The sequence below is a fragment of the Tachypleus tridentatus genome, chromosome 6, assembly GCF_004210375.1.
Source record: "Tachypleus tridentatus isolate NWPU-2018 chromosome 6, ASM421037v1, whole genome shotgun sequence".
NCBI lineage: Eukaryota > Metazoa > Arthropoda > Merostomata > Xiphosura > Limulidae > Tachypleus > Tachypleus tridentatus.
In genome coordinates, this window is record NC_134830.1 from 62,875,041 (window position 1) to 62,890,973 (window position 15,933).

Sequence of the window (15,933 nt, forward strand, 5' to 3'; positions counted from 1 at the left end):
TCTGATGTACCGAGGTTCGACTATATTATAGAAGCGTGAGTAACGTAAGCACAGTATCTCAATGTTCTTCATTAAGATAAGTCACAGTATATTTTTATTGAACAAAGAAGCAACTTAAAGTTTGAGATTTATCTGTATGTTTGGTTTGTTATTATTACATTTATGTATGTGGCTTAGCAACTGCATCCATGAACACTGCAGACAGTATTTCATTAGCAAACATAAGCTGCAGAGATAACTGAAAAATATCATTGAGTGATTATATAGTATATATATATATCTAACCGAGAAAGGAATTTCACTCGCTTTCATTTACATTTAGTGTCTGCCCACTCAATACGCATCAGAATAACGTTGTGGCTTTATAAATTAATTAATAGTTGTAATTAATGGTTTTAAAACGCTGCTCTTATTTGCCAGTTTTACCTCGTTTTTTTTCTTTATTAATCTTTCTGCCAAACTCCGGGTGCATTTCTCTGTGCGGTTGTTCCTTAGCAGCAGTGTGTAGAGAGAGATGGAAGTTGTTGTAAATGTAAAATAACAATAAACTGTTTCAGATATTTTATGAAGAAGACATGTGTAATTTATCCATTACTCCGTAAAGAAGGCAGGAAGGAATATTTTGTCAGCAATGATTATTCAAGATAGTTCTAGTTTAGTGCATGTCAGGAAATTAGATTTTAAAAAAATCAGAAGATAGCCAGTTTAGTTGATGGCATGAAAAAGATGACAAATTAAAGTAAAAGGTTGAATCGAATTTTTTTTTAAGATTTGAATTGGATAGAGCATGTACACTAATGACATGTAGTTATTTTGTGAACCTCGGGAATAACAGATAACTCTTTTTTTTGGAGCAAAAACTAAATAAAGTAAAAATAAAACATAATTCTATTTAAGTCAAGTTATTTATATTTAATGTGAGTTTTAACTTATATGTTGTAGAAGGTAGTTTAATCTCGTTTGGTCTACAGACGTCAACTGATCTACACAATCAAGTAATACGGCCAGACATGTTAAACTGTCTTAGTAATCTATCATACTGATAGCGATAAGCTTCTAGACTTATATATTTCTGGAGTTTCATCGTTCAACTTTTTTCCTTCCTAACCAGATGTAATTGTCATCATTGCATCCTTTGTGGTACTAGCTGTGGGGAGCAGTGGGCAGGTGTTTGCTACTTCTGCTTTGCGAGGGCTCCGTTTCTTCCAGATCCTGAGGATGGTGCGTATGGACAGAAGGGGCGGAACCTGGAAGCTCCTAGGTTCCGTTGTATATGCACACCGCCAGGTGAGTCTCGATGCGACGCCAGTAATATGTTTGTTTAGTGAAATAAAAGAATCATGAAACGTAAAATTATCTTACAATGTAAAACTTAACAAAGTTAGTAAAATTTATATAGTCTTACAGATAAATAGGGTGGGAATAAATCTAATTATATCAGATTTGTAAATATGTTCAATGTTGTTACGTTAATCTGAGAAATAATTACCGGTTAGTTTTCTTTTTTCAACAAATAACATGTTATATATCATTTGTAGCGTGTATAATTGATCGTACAATTCCTTTGGTTATTTAAGGAAATCAAAAACGTTTTCTTAAAAATTGGGTGCGAGACAAACATGTTATAGTGTTTGTTTTAACGATTATTACGTTTTTTTTACAAACAAACAAAAACGTTGTTAGAGTAGTAACATGTTTGGTACAAATATGAATAATATCTTCAATTTGTTTGTTTGAAATTAAGCACTCGATGGGCTATCTGTTCTCTGCCCACGATGGGTATCGAAACCTAGTTTCTAGCATTGTAAGTCTGCAGACATGCCGCTGTGCCACTGGGGGAAATATGTCTTAAAAAACTTATAATTTCTAAAATTTTAATAATTTCTTCTCAATGAATAATGTTAAATATTTGTTGTGATAATTTTTTCTTCAGGCAATGTTTTTCACTAATCCTGTATATATATGGCCTGGCATGGCCAGGTGTTTAAGGCGCTGGACTCGTAATTCGAGGGTCGGGGGTTCGAGTCTGCGTCACACCATACATGCTTGCCTTTTCAGCCATGGAGGCGTTATAATGTTATGTTCAATCCCACTATTCGTTAGTAAAAGAGTAGCCCAAGAGTTGGCGGTGGGTGGTGATGACTAGCTGCCTTCTCTCTAGTCTCACACTACTAAATTAAGGACGGTTTGCGCAGATAGCCCTCGTGTAGCTTTGTGCGAAATTCAAAAACAAACAATGCATATATGATACTTCTCTTATTTCTGTTAAAGGAACTCATCACCACTCTGTACATTGGCTTCCTTGGTTTGATATTTTCGTCATTTTTAGTTTATCTCGCTGAAAAGGATCAAAAACGCACGAACTTTCATAGTTTCGCTGACGCTCTCTGGTGGGGAGTTGTAAGTTCTTGTGAATTTCTAGTCTTTTGATTTAAGTTACTAAAAAATTAGATTATTTTAAAATAAATATTCGAAAGAGTAAAACACTAGTGTGTTTTTTTTTAATTTATTTCTAGGATTATTTGCAAACAATAAATGTGGAACACTTTTTTTTCCAAATATAATCAGCGATTTGTTCCGAACTACCTGATTACCGATTACGAAACTAAATTTAAAGAAGATCTTGAATAATTAGAATACATTCAGTCTGTCTCAGCCAATTTCATACACTTGTTTTTCTTGTTTGCTTTAAAGTGAAAGAAGGTTAGACCTTAATGTTGTATAACGTTAAAAACATGTTAAGCTCTAAGTTTTCTAATTACTGAGGTGTGTTAAGAAAAGAAACAAAACACACACGTACATATATTTCGTAATGAAGTGTCTTTAATATGCTTTATAAATTCGTATTTTATGACACCTGCTGGACCAGAATTAGTTCAATGACAAACTCCTTTCTTTTCAAATATATGTTACACTTATGTAATAACTTTATAATCAACCGGTACTACAGAGCTTCAATGATCTTAATTTCACATTATCTTATGTTACTTATGCAACAACGTACGAACATTTTAGCCTTAACTTCTAAAAATATCTATTTACAAAAGCTTATGAAACTGAAGAAATGAAGGTGGCGAATACTGCAAGAAACATTTGTTATTTATCTTCGATATTGGTTAACATCGTGTGTGCTTACTCTTCAATGTTCTTGTAGTTGATGAAGGTTACAAAACACACTTTTCACTTCGTTATTAGTTAACATTGTGTGTTCATACTCGCAGTGTTCTTCAAGCTGACAGTTTGCAAAACACACTTCTCACTTCGCTATTTGTTTAAATCGTGTGTGCTTAATTTTTAATGTTCTTAAAGCTGACGAAGGTTACAAAACACACTTCTCTCTTCGTTGTTGGTTAAAATCATGTGTGCTTACTCGAAATTTTCGTGTTCTTCTTCTTTAACTTAGTTTATTAAGGAATAGTTGCACTGGATATAATGGTACACTTTGTGCTAAGAATGTTTTCGATCTTTATTTTAACTTAAAATAGGACTATTAATTTTGTAACAACTGGTTTATAATTATTTGCGACTGAAAGTGTTAAAGTTACTATTGAATACAACTCAAACTTGCGCGTAAAGTACTGTCAAGCTTATGCGAGAGTTGAACTTAAAAAATGTATCTTTTCCTTTTACAAATACCACTGATATTACACAGAAATTTTGTGATTGCTTTGTCCAAGTATTTTCGCCTCCAAAATGGTTTCAGGCGCCCTCTACATAATAAGCTTTAGGCTTTCTATTAGCTTCGCCACACAGTAATTTTTATCAACCGTAATCGACTTAGCATACAATATTCATATATATGTGTGTATACGTGCATGTAATGACATCAAACGTGATACTACACTTAACTTAATTAGTATGAAAAATGAGTGTTATTTCAACTAACTTCTCAAGATTAATATTTCCTATGTGTAAAACTTAAATGTTGAATATAAAATATCTGTGTTTCAGGTTACGTTGTGCACTGTAGGATATGGTGATATGGTCCCTACTACTTGGCCCGGAAAACTAATAGCAGCCTTTTGTGCTTTATTGGGAATATCGTTCTTTGCTCTTCCTGCCGTAAGTATGATGTGGTTCATGTGATAGTTAGTTAAAGTTCATATGATTAACAGTTTCCCAGTTTTGGTGGTATTGTAGTTTTAATGGCAGATTTACTTCCGCCACTCCAGCGAATGGTTTCTACCGTGAAAGCAGCGATGTATGTGATATTAAGTTTAAAGATTACATATTTAACTGAGTTAGTAACTTGAAGCTCTGTGAATGCTGTATATGTTACATTGAATCGTGTATCCATATTTTGTTGAGGAAATTCTACAGTTGGATAACTAGCCATATTTCCAGTATAAATTTAGAAAACAAAAATATGAGTCTACGTTTGAGCTAGAACTATTTGCTTTTTATCTGGTAAAGTGATTAGTAGTGATTGAGTGACTGTCAAAAAAACGTAAAAAACTCAGTAGGAAATACACTATGATCTTGTTAATATGTGCTAATGAAATCATTATTAAATATAGAAAAGACTGTGAGTCGAAAATATGTTCTTATCCAGCTGATGTTTACTAGTTTAGTTGCTATCAATAACAGAATATATTGTGAATTTTAAATATGATGTGATGTTATTGATGTAAAACACACTAAATATTCTTCAACTAAATCTTCAAAACATGAAAATTACTTAGCCATCATCCTATCGGTTTGTTGTGATCGTTCAAATTCGGTGTCCACATTACATTTGATAAAATTACAATACGCCTGTAAAAGCGTTTCTCCTGTAGAGCAGCGTTATACTGTTAGGAAAACATTATAAACTACTCATCCTAGTGCTTAGAAATTAACAGTTGTATTGTAGGAAAAACACTGTCAGTTAATTATCTCAGTTTATAATGTAATAGTTATATCGCAAGAAAAAAACATTATCAACTAATCGTCTCAGTTTTGTACTGTAACAGTTATATCGTAGAAAAACATTATCAACTACCCATCCCAGTGTTTATAAAGTATCAATTTGTGGGAGGAAAAACATCAGTTAATCTTCCCAGTGTTTATAAAGTAACAATTGTGTCGTAGGAAAAACATTATCAACTAATCGTTCCAGCCTTTATGAAATAACTTGGTTGCATTAGTTTTATACGGCGAAAAAAAGTCTAAAATGTGACAAATCTATCCAAAGAAAATATCATTTTCAGCTCTTCGTATCTCAGATGTGAATGTGTAAAAAATTTAATAAGTGAAGCTGGAGGCTCGGCATGGCCGGGTGGTCGCGGATTCGAATCCCGGTCGCACCATACATGCTCGCCCCTTTCAGCCGTGGGGGCGTTATAATGTGAGGGTCAATCCCACTATTCTTTGGTAAAAGAGTAGCCCAAGAGTTGGCGGTGAGTGGTGATGACTAGTTACCTTCCCTCTAGTCTTACACTGCTAAATTAGGGACGGCTAGCGCAGATAGCCCTAGTGTAGCTTTGCGCGAAATTCAAAACAAACAAATAAGTGAAGCTTTAGTTAGTATACAAGTTAGGCTTACAGTGAAAAAAGGAAAACATTGATTACAAAATTGGTTATAGCCTGTACGTTAATTCAGCGATGGCATATTAAATAAATAGAGAATAGATGGCTGTTATATTATCAAATTTCTAAGCTTAAATTAGTTTTAGAGCTCACGGAACTAACAAAATAATACTTAAGTCACATTTGCAAAAGGAAAAACGTAACAAAAGAATTTTCAATAAAGAAGTGCATGAAAGATGTGAAAACAAGAAAACTGCTACATCCTTGAGTGATTATGTATCCTCATTGGGAAAATTCTTACTTTGTTTTTAACTTATTTGTTCTTTTTATCGATTCAGAACGCAATATTTTGGGACAAAGAAATACTTAGCCTAGTTTAAGCTTTTCGATGTCATAGTTGATAGAAAGTCAATTTGTAGTTTATATTTTTAAAAAAGTTAATTGCGCACCTTGAATTATTAATTGAAGTACATTTCTCAATTACTATTGAACTTGTGTTATTACATTTTAGTAAACTGGACAACAAAAACTTTTTATTAAAAACACTTTTTGTAATATATCCCTATCGAACGATTTTATCGTGGGATTTTTTATTTTTTGGCTGTGAATGACGAGATTGTAATATGTAGTCATTACGGTAATCATAGTTTGAAATAATAAAATTTATCGATACTGCAGGGAATTCTTGGTTCCGGATTTGCTTTGAAAGTGCAACAACAGCAACGACAAAAGCATATGATAAGACGAAGGGTACCTGCCGCCACTCTTATCCAGTGCCTCTGGCGGTGCTATGCAGCAGACGAGCATTCTATGTCCATAGCTACCTGGAAAATCCACCAGGTGCCACTACCGAGCCCGCCCCCGTGAGTGCGTGGCTGTGTTATAGCATATATGTTTAATAACATTGTTTATATTGTACTGGATGAGAGACGTCTTATATTATATCTCGTTTCAATGCGGGTTTTTCTTTCGTTGTCTATCACACGTTATCTCTGTTTTGGTACATAGATTGTCAATTTTACACTTCAAATATTTACCTGCTTTTCTTCATAAGTTTGAACCTAAAATTAAAATCATTGAATAATTTTATTAAAACTTACGTGTACAGAATACAAATAGAGTGTGGTTCGAAATTTACTAGCATTACTTAACTAATCAGTCTTCTATGAGTATCTGATAAACTGAAACTTTTTTGAAAAATTCTAACTTCATCTAAAACAAATTGATACTATATATATATATACACATATATATCATAGCTATGAAAATTTTATTCTGAATACTTTAATGGTAACTAAAACTTAGAGTGATACATAAGAAGATAAGTAAACAGTACACGTCCATTTGTAATTCTACCTTTTTTTTCGACTTTATAATTGAAACTCCATCTTCACTAAAATATTTATTTAATCAGTATGTACGAAAGTACGTCTGGACTGTTATTTGCTTTACTTATATGAATCGATTACCGGAATGAACACATCTGACTGAGATGAATTCTGTCATACGTTCTACCATCTAGTTCAGTCACGTTCAATCGTTGTCGTTTTTTCCATTCAAATTATTAAAACTCATGCCACTTAATAGGTTTTGTAGAGTTGGATACCTAATAGTACCTTGGTAGGTGATTTTTCAGCTAGATACCTAATGGTACCTTGGTAGGTGGTTTTTCAGCTAGATACTTAGTGACACTTAGGAAGATGTTTTTACAGCTAGATATTTAGTGATACTTAGGAAAATATTTTCACAGCTAGATACTTCGTGACACTAAGGAAAGTATCTTTACAGCTAGATACCTAGTGGCACTTAGGAAGGTATCTTTACAGCTAGATACCTAGTGATACTTAGGAAGGTGTTTTTTAGCAACTAGATACCTAGTGACACTAAGGGTGTTTTTACAACAAGATACCTAGTAACACTTTGGGTTTTTTTCTATCGCTGGATACCTAGCAGCACTTAAGAAGGTATTTTTACAGCTAGACACCTAGTGACAGTTAGGAAGGTATTTTTACAGCTAGACACCTAGTGACACTTAGGAAGGTATCTTTACAACTAGATATCTAGTGACACTTAGGAAGGTATCTTTACAGCTAGATATTTAGTGACACTTAGAAAGGAATCTTTACAGCTAGACACCTAGTGACACTTAGAGAAGGATGCTTCATATGTCTGGATATCTAGTGACGTAGAAAGTTGACCAGAAAGCCCTATTATATTTCATTAAACACATTATACTGTTTTAAGTTCTTGACCTGAAAGGTACAAGTCTTATACCCTATTAGGTAGTTTTCCTACTATAATTACCAATGAAAGACGTAACTTGTTAGGCATTAATTTAACCTAAGATAATTTAATAAAATGTTCAAATGAAATGAAATATCTATTCGTTGTGATATGTAGTTGACAGCGAAATATAACTTGTATCGTTATTTTCTCAAGTTACTAATTAGTTACTATTTTTGTCATTTTATTCTGAAGTATCCTTTAATGTTAAACGTGTTAATATTTAGTATGTACAGTCTTTTTAGAGGTGTGTGTATATATATATCCTAATATAAACATATCTACTATTATCTGTTTGTTAATATTTTATTATTTTAGTTAGAGTAAGATCTCTCTGTTCGAAATCTTTCTTAAGTGTCTCCTGCCACAATTTCTCTTGACGTCATACAAAAGTAAAGTTGAAATATATAAATGTGTCGTTATTTTTATAACAAGGTATCTGAGACCTCTAATTTAATTTGCTGTCAATTTTTTCACTATTTGCGGTAGACTTAAATGTCATTGTTATCTGAAACCGACGATAATGACTACCATAGTAACGTTACGTAAGAGATTAGTCACCCACACATAGCTACACATAAAAAACAGAGCACGTATACTAGATTGTTATATAACCACCAGATAGGATCTTCAATCACTTTAGTCTCTCTCAATAGTATACAATTCTTATATAAACATTCTACAGGTGCTGAGGGTTAGTTTACGAAATCAAGTTTACGTTGATTGACGCCTACATTGCGTCAAATGTATTTCTAATACAATTCTAACTTAAGTTTCAAATTATTACTTTTATTTACACACTAATAACAAAAGTACAAGAGCCCTTTCAAAATTAATTTAAGTTTTAAAAACTTGTGTCGACTAAAATGTTAATGTGATTCTAATACAGAAATTGTAATAGTCTCTTGAAATATATTAAAGCAAATTATTTTTATGTATGAACACATTAATTTCTTTCTATAAAATGATTGAACTATAGGAACATTTTATAGGTTTATTTATCATTCTCGCTCTTCACAACCACAGTTTACAACAAAATATAAATGTTTATCTTAGGCACTTCTATAACATCTTATATAAAGTTAGTGACGTATTTTGTAGATGTCTAACACAAAAAGTATACAGGTGTCCAATTTAGGCACTCCCATAACGTATTATATGAAGCTAATGACGTAATTTGTAGATGTCGAACAACAAACGTACACAGATGTCTAACTAAAGCACTTTCATAACATCTTGTATAAAGCTAATGACGTATTTTGAAGATGTCTAACAGGAAAATTATACAGATGACTAACTAAGGCACTTCCATAACATCTTATACTAGGTAAATGACGTATTTTGTAGATGTATAACACCAAAAGTATAGAGATGTCTATCTTAGGCACTTCCATGACATCTTATACGAAGTTAATAACATCTTTTGTTGATGTCTGGCACCAAAAGTATAAAGATGTCTAACTTAGACACTTCCATAACATCGTATATGAAATTAGTGACGTATTTTGAAAATAATTAAGAACAAAAGTATACATCAGTCAAACTTAAGCACTTCCATAACATCTTAAATCAAGCCAGTTACGTATTTTGTTGATGTCTATCACCAAAAGTATACATATGTCTAACTTAAGCACTTCCATGTCATCTTATATGAAGCTAATGTCACACTTTGTAAATGTCTAACACTAAAGTATTTTATACTTTTGACTTTAAGTCTTATATTGTTTGTACAGAAACGCTTTATTTGAAAGTAACCTTTTAACTTATACATTTTTCCTATGTAATATTGTGAAATAATATGTACAGAAATTAATTATTGTTCAGGATTGAAACTTCTTAAATATAAAGGTCAGGGTTAAATCTTCCATTTTAGTAATGTAGTTTTCATAAAAAATATTGTGCACTCTTGTTGGATTCCCTAACAATTATTCTACCTTTGGAACATATGCTCAGAATTGGATACACTAATTCAAAATAGGAATATATTGTGCTCTTTAATGATAGCAATTAATTATTTTACCATAGACCACTTTTTGTCTGGTATTTTTTTTCCACCTTAATTGCACTGTAATGGCTCAGACAGAAATACAAAAAATTCCTATCTCAAGATTTATTCTGCTCAATTGACAACAACTAAGGGTCTATTCTTCCTGTGCTGTGTCGTACATGTGCATTTTATGTTGTTGAACTTTCTCTGCACTGTTTTCTAGTTTCACATCTGGCTCCTTCACATGTACAAAACGCAAAGATAAGCTGGACTTGACCCCTGGTGGTGGAAGTCTGTAAGTAATTGTCTTGCAAAGCTGATAGATATGCTGGTGTTAAATATTGCATTATATATGTAGAGATATTTCGATCAAACAATATTTTTGTAAAGCTCTCTCTTACAGCCTCAAATCTTTATTTTAAGAAAATATTTTGATAATCATCCATTAATCAAATAATCCTACAGATTAAAAGTAAATAATTGTATCTCTAAGAAGCTTTATTTGTTTGTCTGTTTTTAGTTAAGCACAAAACTACACAATAGTCTATCTGTGCTCTGCCCACCACGGGTAACAAAACCCGGTTTCTTGTGGTGTAAGTCCACAGCTATACTTGTGTGCCTCTTGGGGCCCTCTGAGAAGTAAATTACTTTAGTTTGTATATAAACATCATCAAAGACCATTCAAAGAACACCGCAAATATATACTCAACATATATTTCGTTTATTATTTCATTTAATTCGGCTATTTATGTGCCATTCTGTCCTATTAAATTGGAAACCTTTCCGTTAAAGTGAAACCTAAGGCCGCGTGGTGTTTATTTCTAGACAAATGTTCTATCCTACCAAGCAATCGTGTCTTAAATGTCAAAAGTCCCAATTTTGGCGTCGTAAAAAAGAGGAAAAATAGAATGACTTAAACTCTAACAACTTCCTAACTCTCTTCTTTCACAAATTGATCGTAAACAAGTAATTCTGTGGAAAAACGTGATAAATATTAGTTATATATAACTTGTCATCTAGATCTCTAACGTTCAAAAAATAAATAATAATACTGATTATGGTGGCGTAAAACGATCCTCTAAACACATAAAGTTTTTTGTTTTGGTTTTAGTGAGCCATGCCCTATTTTTTAATAAATCCTATCTATTTTGACGCTATTTGAAGTTGTATTGTTTGCTTGCTTATTTGTTTTAAAATTCGCGCAAAGCTACTCGAAGGCTATCTGCGCTAGCCGTTCCTAACTTAGCAATGTAAAACTAGAAGGGAAGGCAGTTAGTCATCACCACCCACCGCCAAATAGTGTGATTGAACGTCACATTATAACGCCCCCGCGGCTAAAAGGGCGAGGATGTTTGGCACGACGGGGATGCGAACTCGCGACCCTCAGATTACGAGTCGCACGCCTTAACCCACCTGCCCATGCCGGGCCTCGAACTTATACTACTGTTAACATTATTCAAAACAAGGTTCCAGCCTAATGCTTATCTTTCCACAAGGGAAACATTCAATTAATGTTTGTCAAACTAAAGTATTTAGACAATAAGTTGTATGAGGTTAATAATAAAACATTCACAGCTTACTAACCCCCCCCCCCCATCCACTTCCCTGGTGGTATCCGACGGTAAGTTTGTGGACTTCCAGCACTAAATTCCGGCGTTCGGTTCTCCGCAGTGAAGAGAGCAGACAACCAAATGTGGCATTACTATAAACAAAGACAACAAAAACTTCTAGTGGTTAGTGGTTCAGTGATACATCTGTCTGTATAGCATACAAAAAATATGGTTTCCGTAACCCATAATGTATCTTTGCGCTTAACAACAAACCAACCAACCAGATCGCTACAAAGTAATAATGACACGCTGAGGCTTTCATTTAAAGAAAAAAACAAACTACTTGACATCTTCCCTTTGAGTCATCAGCAGACAAACAAAAAAACGTAATAACACGTTTTACTACTTAAAAGTATTAACGAGCTTATTTATGGAAGTAGTTCGTTAATATCCGTTTAATGTTTTGTCCAAATAATGTATAATTTAAATCAAATAGACTGCAGTAAAAAACGTAACTGAATTTAAAATGATACTGTGCACCAGCATTTCTATCAGCAGTTTTTTCTTTGTGTTCTTTTCCTAAATGATCTATTGTTATTACCATTTTCTTGCTGCATGGTAATGTTATGCATGTAAATTCATTAAAAATTACCATATATGAATTATTCTATGTATTTTATATGTGAGTTGTATCACCTTCAGCATAAATGAATACAATTCTGAAGTTCATTGGACGGCAAATAATCCACAAATGGAAATAGTGTAAGAAAATAATTATCAGTGATGACGAGAAAACCCACTTGTAGAGAAATATATATATGTAAAAACGGCTGGTTTGGGTTGCGATTTTTTTTTTTTTTTTACGTAGAGGAGCGAACAACGTTTCGACTTTTTTCGGTCATCGTCAGGTTATATAATCAAACATCTAAGCACGCTCTCTACATTCCGACACTCTGTTACACAACCCCTTTCAAACATGTGGTCAGCTTCCGGTCAGTTACCTTTTCCTTTCTTTGTGAATCTGACGATGACCGAAGAAGGTCGAAACGTTGTTCGCTCCTCTACGTAAAACATTTTCTCAACCCAAACGAGCCGTTTTTACATATATATTTAGAAAAATAATTGTTAGTAGTATGGAGTGAGGTGTTGTGACAATATCGTTGATGTGTCGTAAATTTTATCAGTATCTACGATACATCCAAAGTGTCGATGATAAAGGATTAGATAATAACAATAACATAGTACCAAAACAATACTTATTGGAATAAATACATCCTGTTTATGCATACGGAGTTATGCCACAGAATATCGAAATCAAACCAAAGCAGATGTTGATGTGTAAACCGAGATTTCGGGTAGAATTCTAAAAAAACATAACCAATTTTTGCAACTCTGAAAGGTCCACTAGAGTAAAAAGTATTAAACTAAAAGTCCTTACGTAATAACACACACCTAGTATGCTGCAAATTATTCTAAATCATCTAGATAATTATACAATATTCAGTTTTTTTAATAACAGTTTAACATATATGGCGCTGTTGTAACAAGAGTGCCACCAGAATATCTGATTTTCTGTTGCATTAGGTTCAGAACGGTTTGAGGATGAATATAATCCTTTACGTCAGTTGATATAAAATGCGTTGGAGTGAACACTATCCACAGACGTGCTTACGCACGGGTGCTGTAAATCTAATATTGATAATAAAGCCGAAATATTAGTAGCTGTCACATTAGGGCCGCAATTTGAACACACTTATTGACTGTTTAAAACAATTATATAACACAAGTTTACCTCATTTCCATCTTTCTTCTGCCTTCAACCGTTGTTGTTGTTGTTGTGTCCTTTGGGATTATATTTTGTCTAAAATTATTTGTCCGATTTTGCCTTCACCTTTTCAATTGACAAGTTGGTGTGTGATGCATTATATATATATTCGATGGTCATAATGATAATTTCAAATGGTAAGTCTACAACACCTCATTCCATACTACGAATATTCATTTTCCTGGTCCTCTCCATTTCGGCCCAGCATGGCCAGGTGGCTAAGGCACTCGACTCGTAGTCTGTGGGTCGCGGGTTCGAATCCCGGTCATACCAAACATGCTCGCTCTTTCAGCCTTGGAGACATTATAATGTTACGGTCAATCCCACTATTCGTTGGTAAAAGAGTAGCTCAAGAGTTGGATGGACGGTGATAACTAGCTGCCTTCCCACTAATCTTACACTGCTAAATTAGGGATGGCTAGCACAGACAGCCCTCGTGTAGCTTTGCACGAGATTCAAACAAACAAACAAACATCTCTATTTCTAAATTATTTACCCGCGAGTGGACTTCAGAGTCAGCCGCTATTTACACAGCCATTAAATACGTATATTGAGAGCACGCTCTTATAATTCCCGCATGTCTGTTTTCTCTCTCGGTTTCATTTGCTTTTCATAACGTAATGTAAATACGTTTTCGCCTTATCTATGCCATATATAATCAAGTGTATTGTTATCGTAGTGCATCATATAAATTTGTTGGCCACTCTAAAATTCAAAACTTGGCTGTCTCCCATTTTTATGCACGTTGTATTTCCTAGATACACTAAAGATAGTTAATTAACTACGTCACATTTGTTCAGAAGAAATTTAGAGATAAAACGTATCTCGATTGCGCATCCAACTCTTATCACGAACAATCTAATTTGTGATGAATTAACATTTTTCATTTGTATATTGTCATATACCAAAATTTCTCTTGCTTTACTCGGTTAACAGTGTATAATAGGTTTAATTTAGAGAGAGAGAGAGAGACACATATCAAGTTTAATGTATAGAAAAAAGCGAAAGATCAAAGCTTTGTTAAGGCCCTGTGTGTACAGGTGGTTAAATCACTCGATTCGTTATCTGAGGATCCCGGTATCGAATCCTCGTCACACCATACATGTTCGCCCTTTCAACCGTTGCGGCGTTATAATGTGACGGTCGATCCCACTATTCTTTGGTAAAAGAAAAGCTCAAGATTTGGCCGTGGGTCATGATTGACTAGTTGCCTTTCCTCTAGTCTTGCACTGCTAAATTAGGGACGGTTAGCGCAGATAGCCCTCGTATAGCTTTGCGCGAAATTTAAAAACAAACAATGCTCTGTTAAAACCATGATAAACAGATTTTCTCGAATTCAACTTTAGTTGATGAATAGTGGCCACGTTAAATAGTTTGATAATAGTCACAAGATTTTGTTGTTATTGCTTGACATGACCAGAAAACTAAAAAAATGTGTGAACCCATCTAAACGTGTGTAAAAACGTGTAATGTTTTTCGAAAATGTTATATATAGGTATATATTCAAACGACAACTTTCAACTAATTTATTCATCACCATACAAAAGCAATGGTCTGGCAAGATGCCAATAAAAATAGAAAATCATTCCAATCTGAAATGTTTATTTTTGTAAAATTCGCCCTAATTTAAAAAAAATCATCTGGGCTATTTCTAGATCTTTTTGGGTTATTTTAGTGATATAAAACTTGCTACAAGTATAACAGGCAGTAATCGTATTAAAAATATATAAATTATCTCTATGTTATTTATAAAGGAGTTTGAAAATGTGGGAGTATTTCTGTAGCTAGTGTTGTGTATTATAGATTATAGGAAAGAACGCGGGAGTGTTTCCTGTTGCTAGTGTTGTGTATTATAAATGACAGGAAAAGAACGTAAGAGTGTTTTCTGTTGCTAGTGGTATGTTTTATAGATTATAGGTAAAGAACGTGATAGTGTTTTCTGTTGCTAGTGTTTTGTATTATAATTATAAAAATAGCGTGGGAGTGTTTCCTGTTGCTGGTGTTATGTATTATATATTATAGAAAAAGAATGCGGGAGTGTTTCCTGTTGCTAGAGTCGTGTATTATAAATTATAGAAAAAAAACGCAGGAGTCTTTCTGTTGCTAGTGTTGTGTATTATAGATTATAGAAAGAGAACACGGAAGGTATCTATTGCCAGTGTTATGTATTATAGATTATAGGAAAAGAACGCGGGAGTGTTTTCTGTTGATAGTGTTGTGTATTATAGATTATAGAAAGAGAACACGGGAGTGTTTTTATTGTTAGTGTTGTGTATTATAGATTATAGGAAAAGAACGCGGGAGTGTTTCCTGTTGTTAGTGTTGTGTATTATAAATTATAGAAAGAGAACACGGGAGTGTTTCTATTGTTAGTGTTGTGTATTATAGATTATAGGAAAAGAACGCGGGAGTGTTTCCTGTTGCTAGTGTCGTATATTATAAATTATAGGAAAAGAACGCGGGAGTCTTTCTGTTGCAAGTGTTGTGTATCATAGATTAGAGAAAGAGAACACGGAAGTGTATCTATTGCTAGTGTTGTGTATTATAGAAAGAGAACACGGGAGTGTTTTTATTGTTAGTGTTGTGTATTATAGATTATAGGAAAAGAACGCGGGAGTGTTTCCTGTTGTTAGTGTTGTGTATCATAGATTAGAGAAAGAGAACACGGAAGTGTATCTATTGCTAGTGTTGTGTATTATAGATTATAGGAAAAGAACGCGGGAGTATTTCTGTTGCTAATGTTGTGTATTATAGATTACAGGAACAAAACGTGGACGTAT

The 15,933-nt window shown here is 33.6% G+C and overlaps 1 protein-coding gene across 9 annotated transcripts in view; it reads left to right on the forward strand.

The window, feature by feature from the left end:
- Nucleotides 1-15,933, forward strand: part of LOC143252676 (potassium voltage-gated channel subfamily KQT member 1-like) — a 286,359-nt gene that overhangs the window by 250,608 nt on the left and 19,818 nt on the right. For 6 of the 9 annotated variants that reach the window (XM_076505178.1, XM_076505185.1, XM_076505182.1 and 3 more), the window contains 5 exons: nt 1,112-1,287; nt 2,272-2,400; nt 3,952-4,062; nt 6,187-6,371; nt 10,002-10,073. In XM_076505178.1, coding sequence (XP_076361293.1) covers nt 1,112-1,287; nt 2,272-2,400; nt 3,952-4,062; nt 6,187-6,371; nt 10,002-10,073 — 673 coding nt within the window. The remainder of the gene's footprint in view (nt 1-1,111; nt 1,288-2,271; nt 2,401-3,951; nt 4,063-6,186; nt 6,372-10,001; nt 10,074-15,933) is intronic. The other 3 variants (XM_076505177.1, XM_076505184.1, XM_076505181.1) reach the window with 2 other exon arrangements.